General features: G+C 37.7%; 1 protein-coding gene and 1 long non-coding RNA gene across 9 annotated transcripts in view; one reads left to right on the forward strand and one right to left on the reverse strand.

Annotated features, from left to right (window-relative positions):
- Positions 1 to 613: 613 nt before the first annotated feature.
- The window catches only part of aifm1 (apoptosis inducing factor mitochondrion associated 1), a 34,016-nt gene continuing 9,203 nt past the window's right edge, over positions 614 to 25,426 (reverse strand). For 2 of the 6 annotated variants that reach the window (XM_049466732.1, XM_049466739.1), the window contains 17 exons: positions 25,230 to 25,256; positions 18,960 to 19,058; positions 16,121 to 16,606; positions 15,918 to 15,977; positions 15,110 to 15,240; positions 14,753 to 14,883; positions 13,371 to 13,461; positions 13,120 to 13,204; positions 12,940 to 13,016; positions 9,400 to 9,508; positions 8,865 to 8,972; positions 7,888 to 7,976; positions 6,835 to 6,975; positions 5,411 to 5,553; positions 4,234 to 4,358; positions 2,102 to 2,292; positions 614 to 1,298 (listed from right to left, as the gene is read on the reverse strand). In XM_049466732.1, coding sequence (XP_049322689.1) covers positions 1,227 to 1,298; positions 2,102 to 2,292; positions 4,234 to 4,358; positions 5,411 to 5,553; positions 6,835 to 6,975; positions 7,888 to 7,976; positions 8,865 to 8,972; positions 9,400 to 9,508; positions 12,940 to 13,016; positions 13,120 to 13,204; positions 13,371 to 13,461; positions 14,753 to 14,883; positions 15,110 to 15,240; positions 15,918 to 15,977; positions 16,121 to 16,606; positions 18,960 to 19,058; positions 25,230 to 25,256 — 2,165 coding nt within the window. In that variant the 3' untranslated portion in view covers positions 614 to 1,226. The remainder of the gene's footprint in view (positions 1,299 to 2,101; positions 2,293 to 4,233; positions 4,359 to 5,410; positions 5,554 to 6,834; positions 6,976 to 7,887; positions 7,977 to 8,864; positions 8,973 to 9,399; positions 9,509 to 12,939; positions 13,017 to 13,119; positions 13,205 to 13,370; positions 13,462 to 14,752; positions 14,884 to 15,109; positions 15,241 to 15,917; positions 15,978 to 16,120; positions 16,607 to 18,959; positions 19,059 to 25,229; positions 25,257 to 25,426) is intronic. The other 4 variants (XM_049466743.1, XM_049466748.1, XM_049466756.1 and 1 more) reach the window with 4 other exon arrangements.
- LOC125782497 (uncharacterized) lies at positions 22,000 to 23,326 on the forward strand. 3 transcript variants are annotated; one of them, XR_007425178.1, is made up of 2 exons: positions 22,000 to 22,042; positions 23,185 to 23,326. It is a non-coding gene; the product is annotated as an uncharacterized LOC125782497 (long non-coding RNA). The 3 variants fall into 3 exon arrangements; XR_007425180.1 differs by lacking the exon at positions 22,000 to 22,042 and adding an exon at positions 22,490 to 22,544; XR_007425179.1 differs by lacking the exon at positions 22,000 to 22,042 and adding an exon at positions 22,810 to 22,864.

The raw sequence follows: 25,426 nt of genomic DNA on the forward strand, positions 1-25,426 counted from the left end.
CGCATTTGTTTGACAGAACTGTCATATTGAAACAAATTCACCTCCTCAATGCTGAGGCATCATAGGGCCAAACATGAGAAGAAAGTCACAGATAGACCCAGAGTAAACTCAGGTATACAACCATTAAAATGTGTGGAAAAAAAAACAGTCCACAAGCATCCTCATTCCAAACACATTCAATTAGATTTTCACGTTATGTTACATGTTACATGTATGTTACATTATTTATTGACTGTATCTAAGAATATCAAAGGTATTTTAAATGTAACTGAATATATGCAATAATATAATATACAATAAAATACAATAACTTGAAACATATTTTGTATAGACTAGGTCATAAAATCAGTCCGTCAACTAGGTTGCCTGTAGGGATTTTTAAGGTCCAGTAGGTGTCAGTATTCAGTGACTGTATCGACACAGTATCAATACAGTTTCCCTATGGGTCGAAACGCTTCATGGCGCCTCATCTACCATCACTAGTACTTACCTTACAAAACTCATAAAAAAATAAATGTATGACTGGATTTAGAATATTGTCAAAACTTGAACACTGTTAATAAATAAAAAGCAATTTATTAAAAAAAAAAAAAAAAAACACAATCTCTCTGAAAATGTTTAAAAATAATTTATTTTGATCAATATTTTATCAGCTTTTTTTGATCTTGCAAACATGAGGACAAATTGGGCTCCAGTGGAACAAGGGATGAATCTGTGCAGTTTTTTTCTCAATCCTTTCTAAAATCCAATTCAGAACTGCAGCAACAGGCAGGATCCCTCAGAGTACAACAACTAAATCTTTCAAACACCACCACCACATTCAGACGAAAGAACATTTTAGTGTGTTGCTGAATTCAGAACGAGTCCTGTAGTGGCTACGATTGAACAGGTCCTGATTAGGGCTGTAATAAATCATTACAATACACAGAAAAGTGTCGGACTAGGATTGTAGGAGGCATTAAGCATTCATAGATTTCATTTAAACGTACATTTACAGACCTCGATAGAAAACATGTACAGAATGTTTCCATACAAATAACAGGGGGAGGGTTGCTCCCCCCTCAGCAGACTGTGAACAGTACTAAGTTGACAAGTCCATGAGCACACTGTGGCTGCACTGCTACCACCAGGCCTGGAAGCAGAACTGCAGTTCTAGAGAGAGTTCAAGGCCAAAGTGGAGATGGCAGGTTGGACCATCCAGTGCTTGTGTTTTTTGTCCAGCTGTTTTATTCTTCGTGAATGTTGAACAGCTTGGCCACCTCGTTCAGATCAGCATGCTCCTCTCCATCTTTAATGATCTAGAAATATTCATAAAGAAATTCATACATGATTTAAAAACAAGACTTTTCTAATAAGAGCCATCAGAACGAGACAAGTGAGGAATGGAGGATACTGTACTGATGGATACAAAAATATTAATATTTTTGGCTGATTTAGTCATGTGTTTTTATATTTCATATGATTTAGTAATAGATATTATTATATATATTCAGTAGTCTAAATTAGGGTTTTTATTTTAGGCTGATTTAGTGATGCACATTTGTGTTTAACGGTATGGGTCCACTAGCACTTAAGCTTCAAAGCATTCTATTCATTTCAATGGAGAGAGTCGCCATGTTGCATTGCGTTGAAAACAGCCTCTACATCAGATGGAATAATTTAGCAGTTTAAAACTTTATTTGAATGAATCCAGATGCCATGCTGTGCCAATCAAGGAAGAGCAGGCTGCAACATCACACACATACAAGCACCACACACACAGAACAGACACCTTCCAAACACAGAAAAGAAGCTAAAAATGGCAGAACATTGATTTACAGAACCATAGATTACAGTGAGGTTGATGAAAAATGTTAAATCTTAATTAAAAATTATGGCCTGCTTCTGTTGCTTCATTTGAATTAAAACATGTCACGGAATGCGATGAACTAAAGTGCTATTGGACACATACCTTTAGGCTGATTTAGCAATGTACTGCTTGTGTTTTAGAATAATTTAGCAATGTATGTTGGAGTTGTAAACTGATATAGTGATGCATGTTTGTCTTTTAGGATGATTTTGTGATGCATGTTTTTTACAGCGTGTGTGTGCACGTGTTTACCTTCCTTGCGATGGGCATTCTGTTAAAGACATTCCACAGGACAATGCCCACCACAACTTTATCCCTCAGGTAGAAAATCACGCCTTTCCCATAATCCTCCTTCTGCTGTGGAGGAGGGGTTGGGGCCGCCTTTCCAACAGCGACTGACCCGGCAACTGCCTCTGTCTCACTCTCTGATCGGATACCCGTACCTTTAAAAAAAAAAAAAAAAAAAAGGGGTGCATTAACTTTACTTGTACTTGATGTGCTTATACTGTTGTGTCTGTTAACATAATTTATTTTAGAGTAAATCTGAATTGATGCTTACTCGATGCAGTCTCTCTGTAAGTGCATAGCCTTTGAATTGTATACTTTATAATTTGCATAGAGACAGTGCTGTGAAAAAGGATCTGCCAATTATTTTCATATTTTACACATTTACACTACCGTTCAAAAGTTTGGGGTCACTCAAACAATTTTGTGTTTTCCATGAAAAGTCACACTTATTCACCACCATACGTTGTGAAATGAATAGAAAATAGAGTCAAGACATTGACAAGGTTAGAAATAATGATTTGTATTTGAAATAACATTGTTTTTACATCAAACTTTGCTTTCATCAAAGAATCCTCCATTTGCAGCAATTACAGCATTGCACACCTTTGGCATTCTAGCTGTAAATTTGTTGAGGTAAGCTGGAGAAATTGCACCCCACGCTTCTAGAAGCAGCTCCCACAAGTTGGATTGGTTGGATGGGCACTTCTGGCGTACCATACGGTCAAGCTGCTCCCACAACAGCTCAATGGGGTTCAGATCTGGTGACTGCGCTGGCCACTCCATTACCAATAGAATACCAGCTGCCTGCTTCTGCTGTAAATAGTTCTTGCACAATTTGGAGGTGTGTTTAGGGTCATTGTCCTGTTGTAGGACGAAATTGGCTCCGATCAGGCGCTGTCCACTGGGTATGGCATGGTGTTGCAAAATGGAGTGATAGCCTTCCTTATTCAGAATCCCTTTTACCCGGTACAAATCTCCCACCTTACCAGCACCAAAGCAACCCCAGACCATCACATTACCTCCACCATGCTTAACAGATGGCGTCAGGCATTCTTCCAGCATCTTTTCATTTGTTCTGCGTCTCACGAACGTTCTTCTTTGTGATCCAAACACCTCAAACTTGGATTCATCCGTCCACAACACTTTTTTCCAGTCTTCCTCTGTCCAATGTCTGTGTTCTTTTGCCCATCTTAATCTTTTTCTTTTATTAGCCAGTCTCAGATATGGCTTTTTCTTTGCCACTCTGCCCTGAAGCCCAAAATCCCGCAGCTGCCTCTTCACTGTAGATGTTGACACTGGTGTTTTGCGGGTACTATTTAATGAAGATGCCAGTTGGGGACCTGTGAGGCGTCTGTTTCTCAAACTAGAGACTCTAATGTACTTATCTTCTTGCTTAGTTGTGCAACGCGGCCTCCCACTTCTTTTTCTACTCTGGTTAGAGCCTGTTTGTGCTGTCCTCTGAAGGGAGTAGTACACACCGTTGTAGGAAATCTTCAATTTTTTAGCAATTTCTTAGCAATTTCTCGCATGGAATAGCCTTCATTTCTAAGAACAAGAATAGACTGTTGAGTTTCAGATGAAAGTTCTCTTTTTCTGGCCATTTTGAGCGTTTAATTGACCCCACAAATGTGATGCTCCAGAAACTCAATCTGCTCAAAGGAAGGTCAGTTTTGTAGCTTCTTTAATGAGCTAGACTGTTTTCAGGTGTGACTGAGCAGTCCAAGAGTTTGCTGTTCTGATATCTCCATGTTCGCAGTAGCTTTTGTATCAGCACCATTAGCAGTGTCCAGTCTTTTCAGCTAACCAGCAAATGCGGTTAGAGCCAGAAAAAAAGGTTCAGGGACCTACCAGACACTCTTTTTTTTAGAATTAATATATGTGGCTTTGCAGGAATGACAGAAAAAGCACACTAATACCATTTATTATAATATGTTGCCCTCTATTCACTTAGGAACACTACTACTTTCATTTAAAAATATAAATAATTTATTAAGGACTGCTATTTTAAATGTAATGAATATGCAAAAAAGTTTTTTTACAGCACTGTGTGGAGATAAATAAGAGTACATATCCATGTGATGTGTTAGTGTGTGTACCTGATTGCTCGGTTGCTGCTTTGGGTGTGTCCTTGGCAGTGGCTTTGGCGAACACTCCTACAGTGGGGAGACTACTGTCCACTATCCCAATAGCTTCATATCCTACATCGGGGCCTAGGTCACTCCTACACGCACACACAAACAAATATTAAATAGATTTGAAATGATAATTGTGCCATATGTATCGCTTTGTTGATGCATTTATATCTTAGTGTATAACTATTAAGTAAACGATGCAGTGTAAATTTATTTATTCCCGAACCATCATGGTACAGGGGTCATGGTTTGGTGCACGCAGTCTCACTTACACAGAGTGCACCATTAGGATTAATAAGGTCATTTGACATGCATGTGTGCCAATTGGACACCTTAAGTTGTAAGTCATTAGATTTGCATGGTACTGTAGCAACTGTATGCATGTAGGAATACTGCTATATTAAATTAACTGTAGTCTTGTTTGTCCCCGTCACTCCTCCTGTCTTATCTTTCTCTTGCTACTGTATGAAAAGAGATTGATTTGTACACTTGTTTTTATCTGTCTTTATCTTTAAAATAATGTATTTCACCAATACCTCATAAAACATCTAATTTTAACTCCTTGGATGGAGTGGGCTGGAAGAGGACAATCCGTCAGCAAATGTGTGCAAATGTTTACACTTTAGGGCTTATTTAACACAATACAGGCTGTATTAACTAGCTTAGGGAGGTGATGTACAGCATTAGAATAAGCAAACAGTAATTTGCACTTTAAACTCTCTGTTGAAATTTACTGAAAAGAAACACTATGGCATTTTTGTACCATTACATGTATATAACAAAGGTCACTACATTAATACCAGTTGCCAATTATTCAGCTGTGGAAAATGATAATATTTCAAAATGATTAAAAAGAGCAGCATCTACTGAAAACATCCAGTCTGCAAAGCTTCTTTTCGAGAACAGTGCTATCACATGCGACTTTGTCTTCTCCATATTTGGACTGTTTTTGTCAAGCGACAAAGAGCCTAGGGCTTCCTCATGGGGTGTGTGAGAACACATGTGCATGCTTGAAGCCAGCCTGCCATCACGCAAACTACTGTCTACATCACACCAATTCCTAAAACAGCCCAAACAATTAGCAACAATCACTGTGCGTGTGTGTATGTGTGTGTATGTGCGTGTGTGTGTGTGTGCATACCAGAACATGGACTGGTGCCAGTAGGGTTTTCTGGCTCCGGTCATATTTTCTCCAGCCAGTCGGCCACTGACCACCGCATGATCATGATGCTCCACCCGCCTCCGGCCCAGCTTGATGTCATAGAAACACGCTGCATCCCCCGCCTGCATGTGCGTGCACACACACACAGTTTAAAATACACACACTCAAACAAAAATGCTACGAAAATCAGCATTTTCCTTGCTCTAATACCCATCACTGAACTAATCAGCAGTTTATAAAAGCAACACTCTTATAAAACAACGTTTCTTTCATAATAAATCCAATATCTTCTTTTTGTATTTGCTAACTTAAGCAATATCTGAATGAACATACTTTTTCACTGTATTCAACTAATAAAAACTGCTGCGCAAGTTGTTACTGGACCAAAAGTATTCAGAATCCCACTGTGATGATCATTATGATCCACCTCTGCTGAGCTTGTCTGCTCTGACACAGTGCACTAACTTAACGCACTGACAGCTCTTAGCCTAATGACAGTTTTAACAGCTTTGTGTGTTTAGGTTAGAGCTGTACGATAAATTGTTTCAGCACTGTTATTGCAATGTATGCAACAGATTTTCTCTGCTTGGTACCAAAATAAAATCCTTATTTTCTATGGCAGAGGTAGATCATATGAGCCCAATATTATTTGACATGTTGAAATATTGATTTCTAGTGAAATATGGTGACTTGTTTTAGCATTGCAATATGCACTGCAGAAAAAAGAAAAATATCCCAATATCATTTTTTTCCAATATTTTTTTGTTTGTTTGTTTGTGTTTTGTGCCATATCAGCAACATGTTGGCTATTTTATGGCATCGATAATAATAATAATTCTAAAAGTTCCTTCTGGTGGTTAAAAGCGCAGGGCGGTCTACTAAGATGTGTTTAATAAATTGAGGAGTATCACAGAATTGGCAGGCTGGAGCCTGTTCACCAACCAGGAGGTGGCGTTTTTTCCAACATAGTACAGCTTGCTTAACTAAGGACACTGGCAGGTTTAGGTATTACTCAATAACTGAACATAATTAACAGTGTGTGATGTGACTGTTCTTAGATATGTGACATTTATGAGAAACCTGTAAGGGTCTGTGTGATTCATGTAGATCAACTGCCTCCAAATCTTTCTGCTGTTTATTGCAATCAGTCAGAATGACCTTGTGATTGCCAGAGAACTTTCTGCATTAACGGCACGTCCACTTATCATGACTCACGTAATCCATGAATCTGGACGCACATTTTTAGAAAGCTGGTTTGGGAGATAGATTGTTGTAACTACTGAATTCCTGATTAAGATTTATTGTTTGAATCCCTAAACTGCCTACAGAGGACCTCCAGCACTTTGAGGAACATGATGACTGTTATATGTAGACTGACGGGGGAGGATCTGAGTCACACTCACCACCCAGATGTTGGAGCGTGCCTGCAGCTCAGCGTTGACTCGGAATCCTCCGAAATCCGAGTCGATCTCCAACCCAGCCGATTTAGCCAACTCAACACTGGGCTCCAGACCCACTGCTGCTACAACGTGGTCCGTCTTCACCTACAGCCGACACACAGAGACATAAACAAAGCAGTTATACACAGACTGTATGTAGTTATTTTCATAACTTTAACTACAGTTCCCCATTACACTATGGTAACTGCATTAAGCTGCAATGTTGTTTCTCCATTTAACATGAAGCTTCACTGCAACATTACATAGCATGAATTACATAGCATAATAAAAAGGGATGTAGTAGAAATATCCTGATTGCATTTTTTTTGCCCCCCGAGTAAAATCTACCCATACAGAGTCCTGATCCGATGCTTGGCAATAGGGGTGGGCGATATGGCTCTAAAATAATATCATATTTCATGGTATTTACACGATAACGATACTTTTGGCGATATGACAAAACACTGAATTCGAAAAATGAGTAAGAATTTTATTATTGGATGCAATATATGCCTAACAGATATATATATAAAAAAAGAATTTAATCAGATTTGTAACAAAAGTCAATGATCCAGAATGTCATGATGCTAATAATAATGCACTCCAAATATCTCCTTATATCCAGGATTAAAGTAAAATAAATAATACTGGACAGATATAATCTGTCTCTAGTAGATATATAATAGAAAATGAGAACAATGTACGTTTTTTGTTTGCTAAAAACGGCACAAAAGTAGAACCCTGATGTGATAATTAGGAGTAAGTGATGTGGCACGATATTTTAGGGTGTGATATCGTTCACGATATTCACAATTTTTGGTGATATCACGTACGATACGATATGGCACACCCCTACTTGGCAATGCAGTAAAAAGAAAAAAGTACAAAAGTTGCCAACGGTATCAAAAATGACCATTTTTAGCACAAAACAAACAATTACTAAATGGCCATATGAATAATTTTTATTCAAATATAATCTTGGATGTCTGAGCCACACTGTCATGTCTGCAGACTCACCACTCTGCCGTCCTTCAGCTTAATCTCCACTTTTCCCTCCTTGTAGGTCACGTTCTTCACCACAGCCTCAGTCAGCACCTTCACACCCTCTGTGAGGGTCAAGAAACTCAGTTTAGGACAGACTTTAGTATATGCAGCATTAGTATATGTACATATACTAATATTTTATTTCAGATTTTTCCCCATTTTCTCCCAATTTGGATATCCAATTGTCCCACCCCTTTGTGCGTCCCCATCACCGGTGACGCCCGTGACCCTTGGAGGATGCGGACGAGCACATGCCTCCTCCAACACGTGTGAAGTCAATCACCCCTTTTTTCGAGCTGCTGCGGATGAATCACTGCCTGAGCAGCTAGCGCGCTCGGAGGAAAGCACAGCGGCTAGGCTCAGATTCATCCGCTCACAGACGCCTCGTGCCGCCCGGCGCCACCTTAAGTGTGATGGGGAGAGAGCGCCATCTACCCACCCCAGAGGGAGCAGAGCCAATTGTGCGGGGGTTCGAACCTGCGACCTCCCGCTCATAGTGGCAGAGCATTAGACCGCTGGACCACTCGGCGCCTACATATACTAATATAAGCTATATGTAGCTCTTGAGCTTCCCCTATAGTCTCCTCCTCAATCATTCACACTCTAAGCTTACTATAAATGACCTGCATTCCTGCAGAAAGCAGAGAGATACAGAACGGGCATCTGAAGTCATTTTTTCCCCAGTTTTTATCAGTACTCTCCAGCATGATCATTCCCACTTTAGTTTTTGTTTTACGTTTATGAATGTTTAAATGACGCTGTGAAATTTTAAGTGACTAAAATGCCTGCTTTTTATTCATTTTACTGCCTTTGTAAATCCAACTGATGTTCTATTTCTTTGTAAAATACATCAAATATATAATATATATAAATATATCAGCATTGTTTTGATTTGTACATGTAAAAATGTCAGCATTGCTTTATATTCCTAATCATATTCTCTTTGTCACCTTTTTTGACTTTGTCTGTGGTCCAGTTGCTCAGGTATTCAGGTAGAACTTTTCCCATATTCCCCTTCTCCGGAAACATCTGGACCACCTCCAGGCCGAGGTCAGCAGCTGCAGAGAAAAACAGCAGAGGAAAGAGTTTTAGCTGCTAGTGAGGAGGTTTTTAATGCTGAAATCCCAAACTCAAGACTAGAAAGTGAAATTAATTTCTTAGTCTACAATTTATTGCAGAGACTCTTGAGTTTTTTAATGATGAAGCACCAGTTTCTCCAGCCAACTAATGGCTAAAATGGTGCATGTACTTCTTCAAAATGCTGGAATTCTGGAAGAGCAGACACAGTTCCAGAAAGCTGAAAAATATATAAACTAATAAATAAAATAAACACCCCTCTAAACAAGCATCTTTGCCTTCCTGCTCATTGCGCTAATGAGGGACACCCACAGTGACTAATCTTTTTTTTTTTTAAGCAGTGATCCGGGTGCATTGACCTGATTCCAGCCGTTTGACTGACAGCTGAGTGATGGTGTTTGTACTCACATCTTCTGCCCAAGGCGCAGGCCAGTTCACTGCCCAGAAAGCCCCCTCCGATGATGGTGATTGACTTCAGCTCGCGTGACACTTTCTCCAGCGCTTTGAAATCCTCGATCTGTAGCAAACAACAGAGGGAAAAAAATAGAGGGCCAGAAAATGAGTGAAAGAACAAAAAGTTCATGTTGGAACACGAAACGCATTCAGATGAAATCATTCGAGGAGATGCTTTAATGCCTCGTGAAAAGAAAGGAAGGGGAAATAAATAAAATATAGCCACAAGCGGCAATCTGCGGGTTCAAGCACCAACTGGCACAATGGTGCCTCTTAGAGCATAGAATGGTGATGTGTAAAAAGGGCTAATATGATTGGAGACGCCCTGTCACATTTAGAAATTATCAAAAGTTTTTCACCTGTTATTAATGTTGAGCAGAGGCCTTTCAACATGATCAGTGCTTAAATTCACATACAAATCTATTGAAGTTTGTAGGATATTCATCAAGTGAGTAAGAACTAGTCAAAAGGTGTCTACATGTTATGGGTATTGATCAGGTGGCTTCAACCAGAATGTTCACAAAGTGGCGTTCAGATTGACCTTTTGACCTTTGCAAAACAAGCTGAAATGTTTGACCAAACAAGTTTAAATTAACACAAACGAGTGCATTGTCTGACATGACATGTAATTACAAAGTTTTTCTAAATCTAGTTTTGAATTAAATGGCGCTTCATCAGAGTGATATTGTGCAAAGGTCTTTAACATTATGAGATTACAGCAAATACTGCAGAGTTACAGCAATTTAGGTTGGAAATTCCAAGGACGCACAGATTGCTTGATGCCTGGAGAGTATTGTATGTGAAATTTTCACAAATGTTTTTAATGAACATTTACCTAGAGACTCTACAGTGTGCAACAAGACTGAAATATCAGAGACCAATATCAATATAGCTATTTTCAAACAATTAGCAATTATGAATAAACAAAGCACTTTTTAAACAGAGTTGTATTGACAGATTTGTCAGAGCCACTGTACTAAACATGGCAAAAACAATTACATGTCAAAATAGTACAGCATGATTGACATATACTTGTTTTTTTGGAACAGCGCCCCCAGTGGCCGGATTGTTTCAGCACTTTGCAGGTCACTACAGTGTCTCCACCTGAACATAACTGCCAAATATCATCCAGATTGGGCAACATTCAGCCTGCCAAAATGTCTGCTGAATGCTGATTGGCTGGTGGTGTTCAGCCATGTTAATTGATTCAGTTGCCCTTTGACCATCGTTTAGAGGTTGTATAATAGATTCTGCATGCAAAGTTTCAGCTTGCTAGGTTGCACTGTTGCTGAGAAACAGTGCTCCAAATTGATCTGTTGGAGTGAATGGGGCATATGTCCGGAAGGACTAATTTGCATATGGCGGCCATATTGTTTACAAATTTCAACATTTTTTGATGAATATTGAAGGCCATGCCCTCACGAGTATTTTGATACCAAACATGTCAGGATTGGTCAAAATTCCTAGGACTAGTTCGCAAAAGTATGTTTTGCATATTATGCAAATTAGCAAAAAATCTATATAGACGGAAGTGCATGGTCCAAATTGAACTGTTGTAGGTATTGACCCAAGGAATCCAGCAAAAAAAGAATTTTGAATATAGGTCTTATGGTTCTGGAGTTATTGAGCAAAATGTGAAAAATGAACTTTCCTTCTTTATAGCGCCACCACTTAACCAATCAGTGCCATTTTTGTTGTCCTCCGAGATGCACCAATACTACATATATCTACCAAGTTTCATGTCTCACGGTTTAGGCTGTAGATATGCTTTTTCAGAGGAAAAAGAATAATAATAAGAAGAAAAATTTTAGCAAAAACAATAGGGTTCTATGCACCTTCGGTGCTTGAACCCTAAAATAAAACCCTAATAAAAGCAGACTGCTGTCAGAGCTCATAAGGCTGCATGTGGACTAAACAGGAGATGAGGGGGACAGTGCCTTCTAGTGGCTACAAAACACACATTCACAAAAAGAGCTCTTAATACACAAACAGAAAATCAACACTGTGGATTAGCACAAAGTTTAACAAAAGAAGTAAAACGTGTGCAATGCAAACTATGCTTTTTAAATATTTATTATGTAAGATTTTGGGAGATGTCCCACATATAGTGTAAATATCATGTAAAATTAAATTTAAACAAATGGTGCCTACTTGTGGCAGGATTCAAAGGCAGGAAGGTATAAAGTCATTTTTTAAATAGATGTTTAGTAATTTAGCCTACTATTTTACTGATTAAAATGATAATGGCGAGTGATAATACAGCTAAATGCACAAATCTAGCAATGAACTGTGGATAACTTGGCTAAAGCCCTGTCCAGATGGCATTAGTTTTCAGGGGGACGTCTGTGAAAAATATAATTTACACTTCTACTCAGTGATAAAACCCTTGCATCTGGACTGCAATTGAAAAAAACAGGAGGATCAGTGAGTTTTTTGGCTCTCTTAGTCACATGAAATCTCATTCTCACGTAAAATTAGGTTTTGCTGATGGCGAAGTCTAAGCACTCTAAAAGACCCAGGAGCAGAGAAAAGACAGACTCATATTTCGGACATTTGGAGATGAATTTGTATGTGGATCTCCGTGGAAACACAAGCACAAAGTGTAATTACAGTGCCTGGCAGCAGAAAAAAAGCTATTTTATTATAGTGAGGAGATGAAACTCATAGATGTGCGTCTGAACAGGACTAAAATTACTGGAGGACCATGGAGTTCAGCAATAAGCAATAGGTAATTCAGCCTGTAATTTTTTTCAGAGGACATTCGAGAAAAACTCGTACATGGTCGTTCTGGACGGGAATAAAAGCACAGGAGGCCCCCCATAACAGAAAAAATGACCCCAGGACCCCTTGAGAAACTAAACCCGTCCGGATAGGGCTGAAGTCAGTATTTTCACATCTTTCTCGTTGTATTTGTGATTCTGTTCCTGGTCCTTCATCACTACGCTGCTGTTTGAAACAGTGTGGACACCAAGAAATCCAAATCATCTCTACTATCTTCAATTTGTGAGAAAGCCATCAAGTCTGAACACATTTTTTAGGATGTACCATCAGTAAACCATCAAGTATAATAATAATAATAATTATACCACAGTTAGATCTGACCCTGCAATGCTCTTCATGTATTACTCCGCTACATACAGGTAACCTAGCAATGATACATCGCTTACAAACCAAACAGCGCAGCTACAAACAAAGCAGCAATGTAACTATTTTAAATTGTGAAGTTTTTATAACCAAACAGATTGTATTTTTGTCCTCTTTAACTCAAACTCTTTAAATAAACAGTGATAATGGAACTGTGGTATAATCGCAATAATACATTTAAGGTTTGTGCTATGACACGTAATATTGGCACTAATCTCCCAGACACATAAAACATATTTTGAACAGTACAAATGAGTCTGAACAAACTACAGTCCTCCTGTGGGTATCATTTCTGCCACTATACAGCATACATGCATAGCATCTGTATGTACATGCATATGTACTAAATACCTTCCTAAAGAGCGTCGTCCTCTTCATAACCTCATCACCTGCTCTCTCAATTACCTGAAGATTTCTGGGAATTCCACCTGAAGCACAAAGACACGCGCACACACGGTTAATCATCCAGGTTAGAATCAGGATATAAAGGTTTTTAAACAGTGTGTAGGAAATTCTCATTCTCATGTTTACCTGTGGCAATGAGGCACTTGTCGTAGGAGATCTCTGTACCGTCGCTCAGTTTAACCTTATTTCCCCTGACATCCATATGCATCACCTAGAGAACATGAACATACACACCACACATACACACATACACACACACACAGACACACTTTTTTGCTGAATCTAATACTTTTCAGACTTTTATCAGAAGTGTCAGATCCTGGCCTGAGGGCACAGTAGCAGTAAACTGAGAAAGTGCTGAGGTCAGCGTTTTTCACCTTCCTGCCGGTCAGCACAGCCACGCCTCCATTCTCCACTGACTCCAGCTCAGTGGGGCTCACATAGAACGAGGAAGGCTGGAAATAAATACTGGAAACCAAAAACACAGACAAGAGCTTCCTTAAAGACTTTTTAAACATTTATAACTCCAACAACATTTGGATTATTAAAAAAGCAAACTCATTATGAAGTCTGTAGGTAGGCAGTTACTTCAGTAGCGCTAACCATTTGTGTATGACACTAGTAAAATTAATTACATTTAAATTTAATTCACATACTAAAAATAGTATCACACACTGACCTAAATTCTGTGAAAGCCAAAGCACTAAAACCCTCTAAGCACTTTACAGTTGGAGAAACTTTAAAAAAAAAAAAAAGAAAGAAAGAAACTAAACTACACAAAAAAAACAGGGAGGATGTCAAAATCAAATGTGGCAACTGCAGCAAAACCCCCTCCACTGTAACTGGGTAGAAACAGCTATTTAAAAAAAAAAAAAAAAGCTTAGCTTAAGTTCTGTGTCCCATTTAGCACAGAATTCTTATGAAAAAAAAAATACAGTTAAATAAATATGTAGCAGTAAAAATATAAGCCTACATAAAATAGAATAAGATGGCATGCACACTATACTGCACATTACAAAGTTTGTAGAAGTTTGGCTTCAAATAATGTGCTGGACGGTATGACCAAAAATGCAGATCACGGTATTTTGCAAGATACTGACGGTTTCACGGTATATCACTGTACTTGTATTATTACTATTCATATTTTTTTATATAGGTTGCTGTATACTTGCTGTACTGTTAGCTGTTAGAAGTACATATAGTATCAAACATTATGGCTTTAAATTAAGGCTTTGATTACTATTGGGTTTACTTTGTTCCACAAAAAATGACACAATATACGATGAAATCAGAGTTCATTATCAGAAAAACACCTGAAGAATGTAGTTAAACTATAGACCTTAAAAAGAGAAACGCCAAGAACTTTAACACAGCTTCCTTTACAAAACTATTTTTTAATAGTTCCATAAACACTATAAATGGACTTAAAATACTCCTTTTAAGTATTCAAATAGATATTTATCAAAAAATTTAGAGGTATTACAGTATTTAAGCAGCTGTTTATCAGTTCATCACAGTTCCCTTGGTTCTCCAGTTAACGAATACATTAAGTTCATTAATCTTATCCTTTAAGCTAGATTATTCAAGGGCTATAGTTACTCAAAGTATGGAGCAGCAGCAGACGCTGCAGGAGGCCTGTTCTAATGTTTCTGTTCTCGGTTCTAATTTCTCCTCCAGGATACCGTATGAGCTAGGCTTCAGTCTTTAAGAACCTTTCTTAAAAAACAAAAAAAACAAAAAAAAAAAAAACAACCAACACCTTCTCTCCTTGCCATTCCATTGCTTGAAGCGCAACGTTTCTGTGACCGTGGGATCATCAGAGAACCAAAGCTCTTTAGAGAGAGGAGGCCTCATGTATGGCAGATCATCTTCTTCTGTCACAATCAAAACCTGCAGAAAAAACAAAAGATCCTAAGCTCAAAATATATGAACAGCAGAGAAATAAATCAATATTAACACGAGTAGAGTTCCTCAAGATTCAACTCTTGACCCTCTAATTTTCACACAATAATAAAACAAAAAACTCTACAAATACGCAATTTGGTTAAACTGCAGTTTAACATGTTGAAAAATATCTGCTAATCTTTAGTCAATCTGTGAAAGTGGAGTTGCTCACCCTGGCTCCAGGATCACGAGCACGAATGGATCTTGCAGCTGCAAACGATGCAGTACCTCCACCGATCAAGAGGTAGGGGGCGTGTGTAGGTTCTACAGCAGTGGAAGCAGCAGCAGACGCAGGCTCAGAAGCTAAAACGAAGTAAAAAAATAAAGTGTTTCAGATAATTACCTAAAAACACACTTCGTGAGGAGACTTCTTACAACTCTGGCTGCATCATTTGCATTTTCAACACCTGTCATCTCTGCAATAGAAGTGAGGGAAAAATGAGGGAGATCATTTCAGGAAAAAAGGAAGTAATTCAGGAAGAATGATGGTAAGACCATGTGTGAGTTCATAGCGTTAACAGTCACCTTAGCAGTTATCACACACTTAAAATAATTGTCCTATTGAAATACATCGACTGAAAAAATGAGATGTGATCACATATATAGTTAGCATTAGCATTAAGTCACACGGAAAATGTCAAAATAAAATTAAATAGGGGGTTAAAAAAAATAAAAATGGAATTGGTAGGGTGGGCTCGAGCACAGCAGGGAAGACAGGGGCATAAAGACAGCAAAATGACCAAGAAAAGACATGAACAATAAATTAAATAATAATAAAAAAAATGTTAAAAACCCAATCCTACTTCGACTAAAATCCATTTGAAAGAAATGTAGCTGAAAATTTTAAAAGTAATTTTAAAAATAAATGTTTAAGTTGTAGGAAAAAATGTTGCTAAAAGCATTACAGTATTGTTACTTTTTATGTTTTATATATGGGTAAAAAAACATCTGTTTTCATCCAGTTAAAACTGGATTCTTACCACTTTGGGTTACTGGTGGAGTCTCAGGCACGATTTCTGCCTCAGCTGCTGGAAGAGGTTCTGTTGGTTTTTGCCCACCAACATAAAATCACAGGGAAATGATTAACCACAATTTAAGAGAGAAACCGTAACAAAAAAAGTCCTTCATTTGGTCTACAATATTTGTTCACAGACGGATCCCCATGCAGATGCATCAGGCTTACCAGCAGAAACTGCTTCAGTAACAAGGGCTTCAGTTACAGGCTCTTCTGCAACAAGATGTTCCGCCACTGGGGGTTCTGGGACAATTTCTGGTGCAGACTCTTCTAGAGCTGCTTCAGGGGCGGAGACTTCCGGAACAGGTGCCTCTGGGGCCGGTGCTTCAGGAGTGGGTGCTCCAGAGTCCGGTTCTTGCGAGGCAGCTGCCTCCGGGGCCGGTTCTTCAGGGGCCGGCGCTTCAGAGGCAGGTGTCTCTGGGGCCGGAGCTTCAGAAGCCACTACAAGTTCTGGAGCTGCTTCAAGGACGGGTGCTTCCGGTGTTACTTCCTCCACTACAGGTTCTGCTAAGCATGGCTCTGCAACAGGGGGTTCTGGGACAGCTTCTGGAGCTGGAGCTTCAGTGACCAGTTCAGCTGCAGGTTCAGGAACAGGAGCCTCCTCTTGAACAGGTTCAGCAATGGAAGGTTCCACAACTGCTTCAGAAACAGGCTCTAATTCCACACATGGAGCATACACAAGACAGACTGGTTGACTTACTGGAGAACAGTATCAAAACAAGCCTCCTCAATAACTCAATAATCACTGTACTAGTGAGGTTCAGTAGGTGCTTCAGGAACTCTGTGGTGCATCTTGACCCAAATCTTCACTTTTTGCTGGGTAAGCAGAATACTCTACTACTGTCTCAGTCGGCCATCAATGAGAGATACAGTTTAAGGACAAAAGTATTGGGACACAGGAGCTCTTATGACATCCCATTCTAAAACCACAGGCAATAATATAGAGGTGCTGCCCCTTTTGCAACCTAAACAGCAGGCTTAGAGATCTGCAGTTACTGAGTCTACAGAGAATTAGCAATACTTCTGCACTATATGCCTCATAACTGGCAACCCCGCTCTAACTAAGTGGCCGTGGAAGTAGCTGTGGTTCCTAAACACCTCCACTTTTTAAAAAATACTGTTCATAGTTAATTGTGGAATATCTAGGAGGAAAGAAATTTATATAACAGTATGCCCTTCATAATATTTTGGGGACAATATATTGTTTCAGAATTTTTTGGAATTAACAATACTGTCCTTTTTATTTAAATTTTAATGTTACAGACACAAAAACTATAGACAACTATAATATAGCAATACTAAGATGGCATTATAATACAATTACACCCTCTGAAAGGGCAATGAAGTTGTAATCATTAAAAATATTCAGACCTAGAAAGGAATTTAAAAAAGGAGCAATAATGTTAGTAAAATTAAATCACTTTCTTTAAGTCAATATACTGTCCACTTTAAATAAGCAAATACAAAAGGACTATATCGAGATAATCAAAACTGTACAGGTCATGTCCACATACTATGATAAATCAAGAACTTAATGAAGTATTTTTAAGTGCTGCACTGAAATTCAGTGAGTCTTTTATAAATGATCCATTCCTTCACTAAATGTTTATAAAGGAGGACTGCATGGTTTGGTGATTTGATTTATGTACCAGCAGATATGGAATAAATAAAACACCTGATTTTTCTAATTGTGTGTTGTGTCCCAATACTTTTCCCTGTATTGAGTATAATGTCTATCTAACAATATTGAATTAGTGGAAACGTTGTGGAGATCCATCATACAGAATGAAGCATAAATATATGGGCAATAGTGGAGGGCAGATAGTTTATCAATTCAGCTTCTTTTTAGTCTTCTCACACTCCTCAGAAAGGGGTTCTTCAAATGCAAAAACAGCATCTTCTGTTTCATGAGATGAAACCAAAATATCAAAGGATCTTCCAATCCTTACACTGTAGAAGTGTAGAAACCAACTGATCTTTTTTGCCATGTTGTTCTTGACCACTTAATATTTCTTCTCTATTATCCAGGTACATGTGTCTGAAGTTGGAGTATCATGTTATTTTTCAAAAGCCCAATAACTAAAACGTGAACAAATCCAACTCCTGCTCCAGTATCCTAAATGTTGACTTCAGTGTCAATTAGGAGGACAGTAAATTAGGGCAAAGACAGATCCAATAGCCTGAAGGACATAAAATAAGCTCAAAAGCTTAACAAATGACAAGTCAAAAAACATTTCCCAGAGAACGGTCTGGCGTTAGTTAGAGACATGAGAAAGTATTATTATTCACAACACAAACTTTCACTTTCAGAAAAAAAGTTTGTCTTTAGGAGGGACAGTGTGCGACGGGAGAGACAGGAGAGGAAAATCCATCAACAAGTCACAAGAAGAACTACAAGACTACTCCTGGGACAACAAGGGACCTCAGAGAACATCACCTCAGACCAACCATTACACTGCTGGATGCGGCCAATTTTGTGAACACCAGCATAAACATAATTTTACTTTTAGCAATGAACATTTGTCATAACACAACCAAAGAAAATTCACTTGAAATGCATACATGTATAAAGAACTATGGTTGGGGGAGGTATGCCAATGGAGCTGACATGGATGAAAAACCAAAAAAACAAACAATCACAGTCACAAATGCTCACAATATTATAACAAATGTTAATAATAAACAGTTCACAAAAATGGACATCACACAAAAGATGAAGTTGCAGAGATGGTGAATGGAACAGTGCAGAAATGTAGCATGCAGAACACTGAGAAACAGAAAGAAAGAGGCGATGGCTACAAGCAACATGTAACATGTGGTGCTCTCCCTGCATGCACATTCAAATGGGTTCAAGTCCAGATAAAGAAAAGCCTCCACCAGTGTAAAACTTCAAGTCAACCCAATGGTGGTACATGATGAATGAGGTGTGTCTGGGGGATACACAGTCTCAGTGGGGGCAGGGGTCAAGGAGAGTCAGGGCCATTGTTTTTGGGCATATCTATAGAACCTGTTAGGACTTCTGCTGTGGTCTCATTAGGGGGCGCTGATTCTTCTACCACAGGTGGGTGGACACCCTCCACATCGCCCATGCCCTGATCAGTGATCACTTCATGATAAAAGACCACATTTGGTTACAAGCTAATGACAAGCAGGTTGTGAAATTTAGCCCAGAACACGGTTACATTTTATTTCCAGACATTAGTTTTGTATAGGATTTTTATAACCATTCAGTCTGATATCACAACTGACTAGAAAACTTGCAAATAAAACCTTTATAACCTATAGCATTGACAAGCTATCCGAAGTCTGCATCTAATACTCATTAATCTGTTAATCTGTTGACATGGCAAACACTTGAAATGCACAAAACGGGATGCCATATTTCAAGACAAGGATTAAGAGTGTACTCACACTAGGCAATCTCCATTAAATAAGTATAAATAAATATGGTCTTTGTCTTTTGCCTCATATGGGCTGTGCATGTATGTATTTATGTTGACTTCACTTACTTTTGTCTCATTATACATTTTTTTAACAGAATGAGAGAAGGGAAAATTAGTATACATAATACAGTACAGTGGTGGTAATACTGTTAACACTTTAACCAGGGATTAAGAACACTGTATGACCTACTATTAAAAGAAGCAATAGGAGTAGCAGGGGTATTGAAGTATTATTACCATTATTATGAATGCACTGAAATGAACATTTTTAGCTAAAACTAAACAAACTTAAACATTTAGCAGAAGCCTGAACACCAATTATGCTGCTTTTCAGATTTTATTTCAACCTGCCCTTTTTCCCAAATGCATAAGTTAAATATCCTCATTTGAACTGGTTCTCGACGAAAAGGCCATTATAAAAGTACATATTGAAAAAATGAATAAATTAACAAATTTTATTTGAATATCCCAGCAGATACCCAGGTGCTCAGTAGTGCTATTCTAATCACACAGTTACTTAAGCGGTACAGTTTTAGTTATGAATATACCTTAGGAGAGTTACTCAAGTCACGTGTAAGTGAAATTTACACAGAAAAGAGTCTCTCGAAGGCAAGGTAAGTCAGATAGTATTACCATCGTATACCTATACAGGTTGTATCTTTCAGCTGGAAAACATGTAGTTTGCAAAGAGGTAGGAAACTGATAGTAAGCACGGTAAATAGTGATGCATGGGGGGAGGACCAGATTGCTTTCATCAACACAGTAAGGTGCATTGTGATTACCTATACATGTCAGGGCCGGGAACATTAAGCACATCGCGAGTGTAGGCGGATGGGGAGGAGGTACAAATTTGCTTAAGCACGGTACAAGACAACCATGCCTAGTGTGAGTACACCCTGTCAGTCATCTTGTTAATCACCTCAGTGAAGCTGGCCCCTCATATTATTAGAAATGAAATAAAAATATGTCCATTGGTTAGTGCTGCGTTTGTGCTGGTTTGTGCAGCAAAAATTAACGTTTGTGCTATTATCGTTTTTGAGATATTAAACATTTAATTTTCTGACCTGTTATGTAACCCAGCCCCTCATTTGTGGCCAAATCGCACGAAAGTGGTCTCATTGGTTAGTGCTACGTTTGTGCTGGTTTGTGCAGCAAAAATTAACGTTTGTGCTGTTATCATTATTAAAATATAAAAAATTATATTTATTTCCTGTTATGTAACCCAGCCCCTCATTTGTGGCCAAATCGCACCAAAGTGGTCTCATTGGTTAGTGCTGTGTTTGTGCTGGTTTGTGCAGCAAAAATTAACGTTTGTGCTGTTATCGTCATTGAAATATTAAACATTATATTTACTGTTAACCTTATTGAGATATTAAACATTTAATTTCTGACCTGTTATGTAACCCAGCCCCTCATCTGTGGCCAAATCGCACCAAAGTGGTCTCATTGGTTAGTGCTACGTTTGTGCTGGTTTGTGCAGCAAAAATTAGTGTTTGTGCTGTTATTGTTATTGATTTATTAGGAAAAAAATATTGAATAGGTGTGAAGCTGGCCCCTCATATAATCAGAAATGAAATAAAAATATTTCCATTGGTTAGTGCTACGTTTGTGCTGGTTTGTGCAGCAAAAATTAACGTTTGTGCTGGTATCATTATTGAGATATTAAACATTATATTTACTGTTATTGACATATTAAGCATTTAATTTCTGACCTGTTATGTAACACAGCCCCTTATTTGTGGCTAAATCGCACCAAAGTGGTCTCATTGGTTAGTGCTACGTTTGTGCTGGTTTGTGCAGGAAAAATTTACGTTTGTGCTGGTATCATTATTGAGATATTAAACATTATATTTACTGTTATCATTACTGAGATATTAAACTATTTAATTTATTACCTTTTATGGTAAGGCCAGATTTCATCAAAGTGGTGTTGTTTTTCTAGTGCTGTGTTTGTACTGGTTTGTGCTATTAGAATAAATATTTAATGGGTGGCATTATCCAGCCCCCCAATACAGCCCAAACCACAGTGGTCTCATTCAGCAGTGCTGAAAAAATAAATGTTTCAGGTATTTTGATTATTCAGCTACAGGAAAAACAATATTTATTTACACATCTAATAAAGCACAGATGAATGTCTTCAGGTGACATGACTGTTCATGGTAAAAACTTATTTACCATGGTAAAAATTGCTCCTGCACTTATGAAAGCATATATTTAACAGACTGCCATGTTAATGCCTTTTAACCGGGCTGAGTGCCTTTTTGTGAGCACTAACCACACTGATAAATGAGGGGGGCTGGGTGATGTGTGTAAATAAATATTGGGTAATGCCACCAATTAAATATTTTTTTATCTAATAACTCTCATAACTAAACTTGCACAAACATTTATTCTAATAGCACAAACCAGCACAAACACAGCACTAGAAAAACAACACCACTTTGATGAAATCTGGCTTTAGATGAGGGGCTGTGTTACATAAAAGGTAATAAATTAAATAGTTTAATATCTCAGTAATGATAACAGTAAATATAATGTTTAATATCTCAATAACAATAACAGCACAAACCAGCACAAACGTAGCACTAACCAATGAGACCACTTTGGTGCAATTTAGCCACAAATAAGGGGCTGTGTTACATAACAGGTAATACATTTAACGTTTAATATCTCAATAACAGTAAATATAATGTTTAATATCTCAATAACTATAACAGCACAAACGCTATTTTTTGCTGCAAAAACCTGCACAAACGTAGCACTAACCAATGAGACCACTTTGGTGGAATTTGGCCACAGATGAGGGGCTGTGTTACATAACAGGTAAGACCTATTATGTTAAATATTTCAATAACGATAACAGTAAATATAATGTTTAATATCTCAATAATGATACCAGCACAAACGTTAATTTTTGCTGCACAAACCAGCACAAACGTAGCACTAACCAATGGAAATATTTTTATTTCATTTCTGATTATATGAGGGGCCAGCTTCACACCTATTCAATATTTTTTTCCTAATAAATTAAAAACGAAAACAGCACAAACACTAAATTTTGCTGCACAAACCTGCACAAACGTAGCACTAACCAATGAGACCACTTTGGTGCGATTTAGCCACAAATAAGGGGCTGTGTTACATAACAGGTCAGAAATTAAATGCTTAATATGTCAATAACAGTAAATATAATGTTTAATATCTCAATAATGATACCAGCACAAACGTTAATTTTTGCTGCACAAACCAGCACAAACGTAGCACTAACCAATGGAAATATTTTTATTTCATTTCTGATTATATGAGGGGCCAGCTTCACACCTATTCAATATTTTTTTCCTAATAAATTAAAAACGAAAACAGCACAAACACTAAATTTTGCTGCACAAACCTGCACAAACGTAGCACTAACCAATGAGACCACTTTGGTGCGATTTAGCCACAAATAAGGGGCTGTGTTACATAACAGGTCAGAAATTAAATGCTTAATATGTCAATAACAGTAAATATAATGTTTAATATCTCAATAATGATACCAGCACAAACGTTAATTTTTGCTGCACAAACCAGCACAAACGTAGCACTAACCAATGGAAATATTTTTATTTCATTTCTGATTATATGAGGGGCCAGCTTCACACCTATTCAATATTTTTTTCCTAATAAATCAATAACAATAACAGCACAAACACTAATTTTTGCTGCACAAACCAGCACAAACGTAGCACTAACCAATGAGACCACTTTGGTGCGATTTGGCCACAGATGAGGGGCTGGGTTACATAACAGGTCAGAAATTAAATGTTTAATATCTCAATAAGGTTAACAGTAAATATAATGTTTAATATTTCAATGACGATAACAGCACAAACGTTAATTTTTGCTGCACAAACCAGCACAAACACAGCACTAACCAATGAGACCACTTTGGTGCGATTTGGCCACAGATGAGGGGCTGGGTTACATAACAGGTCAGAAATTAAATGTTTAATATCTCAATAAGGTTAACAGTAAATATAATGTTTAATATTTCAATGACGATAACAGCACAAACGTTAATTTTTGCTGCACAAACCAGCACAAACACAGCACTAACCAATGAGACCACTTTGGTGCGATTTGGCCACAAATGAGGGGCTGGGTTACATAACAGGTAATAAATATAATTTTTAATATCTCAACAACGATAACAGCACACATGTTAATTTTTGCTGCACAAACCAGCACAAACGTAGCACTAACCAATGAGACCACTTTGGTGCGATTTGGCCACAAATGAGGGGCTGGGTTACATAACAGGAAATAAATATAATTTTTTATATTTTAATAATGATAACAGCACAAACGTTAATTTTTGCTGCACAAACCAGCACAAACGTAGCACTAACCAATGAGACCACTTTCGTGCGATTTGGCCACAAATGAGGGGCTGGGTTACATAACAGGTCAGAAAATTAAATGTTTAATATCTCAAAAACGATAATAGCACAAACGTTAATTTTTGCTGCACAAACCAGCACAAACGCAGCACTAACCAATGGACATATTTTTATTTCATTTCTAATAATATGAGGGGCCAGCTTCACTGAGGTTTGTTAATCACCTAAAATTTATAGAAACTCTTAAACGCACTACTTAATTTCACACTGATGATTTTAGGAGTGTGCTTAGACAGATATTTGATTCCTGACTAGGATTAACATCTCGTGCCCTTCTTCAGCATCTGTAAAATCCTGCTATATAAAACATATGCTGACACACTAATACACATGTACAATGCAAAGTCAAGCAAAGCAAAGGTTAGTATTTACCCACAGTAGAAAAAAAAATGCAGAAAAAGTCGTTAAAATCTATATGCGCGCATGTGTGTGTCTGTTTATATTAAGGCACACATTGCATCACAAAAGAAAATGCAATGGATGCAAAGAACTAACATGTAGTGCTGTATCACACATATACACATTTCATATGCAGAAACAGAGTACAGGAAAGTTAGATGTCAATCAACTGTATAACGTGTAATTAATGTATAAACCCCCAATCAGGAATCACTGCAACTGGCAGCCCAGCCATTCATAGTGCAACAGACTATATCAAACAATAGTCGTGCTTCAAGAGAAAACAATAGGACAACATATAAAAACACGGAAAAGGCTGCATGTTAGTAATCACCAAGCTAACTGGGCTGGAAGCCGAAATTTTCAGCAATTTCTGATTGAGGTTTTGTGTACTGCTTTTCTTTATCAATATAAAATAATAGAATTATAGAAAGAAGATACAAGCATTAAAAAACAACAGGCAAAAACTAATAAACTGACTAATTAAACAAAGTAAAGTCTTCCCAGAAAATTACCAGTACACAAATATCTAATAAAATTAGTATTGCCTGTTGTAATTATTTGATTTAAATTGAATGTTTAATTTAAATGTAAAAAATATATATTAAATAAAATTTGACAGGAATGTGTTTAGTGACCAGTTTGAATTATAAAAATTACTGCTATTAAAAATTCAAGATAACAGGCTAAAAGATTAATCCCCTTGAGTAACTAAAGTGATTTGCAAAAAGTTCATTTCTGGTCAAAAAAACTACTAAATTATTAATAATATATTAAATACACTGAGATTAACTGTTACTGACTGCTCCTTTAAAACCAATGACTTAAGTAGATCGATCTCTCTCAATATCCTCTCCCATGTTATACCATATAAACGGCACAGAGCTGCTCTGGCATTGTGTAGCTTGTTGCTGTATTCATGTTTGGGTTTAATCATGACAGTAAGAAAAAAAAAAGTGTGGTCATAGATAAAATTTAAAAAAAAGTACCCCTCACCTTCTGTTGGTTCTGACACTGCTTGTGCTGCGTTAAATTATAAAAAAAAAATGGCTCGGAATTACTCCATGCAAATATAAAAAGTCTACACTTAATGGCTGCCACTTAAAACCAGAATAATTTATCATTGCTTATTTCTACCTTCTTGCTTGCTAAAATTTTAACACCAGGCTTTATTAGTGACTGAACACATCATG

Source organism: Astyanax mexicanus, chromosome 1, assembly GCF_023375975.1.
Source record: "Astyanax mexicanus isolate ESR-SI-001 chromosome 1, AstMex3_surface, whole genome shotgun sequence".
Taxonomy (NCBI): Eukaryota; Metazoa; Chordata; class Actinopteri; order Characiformes; family Acestrorhamphidae; genus Astyanax; species Astyanax mexicanus.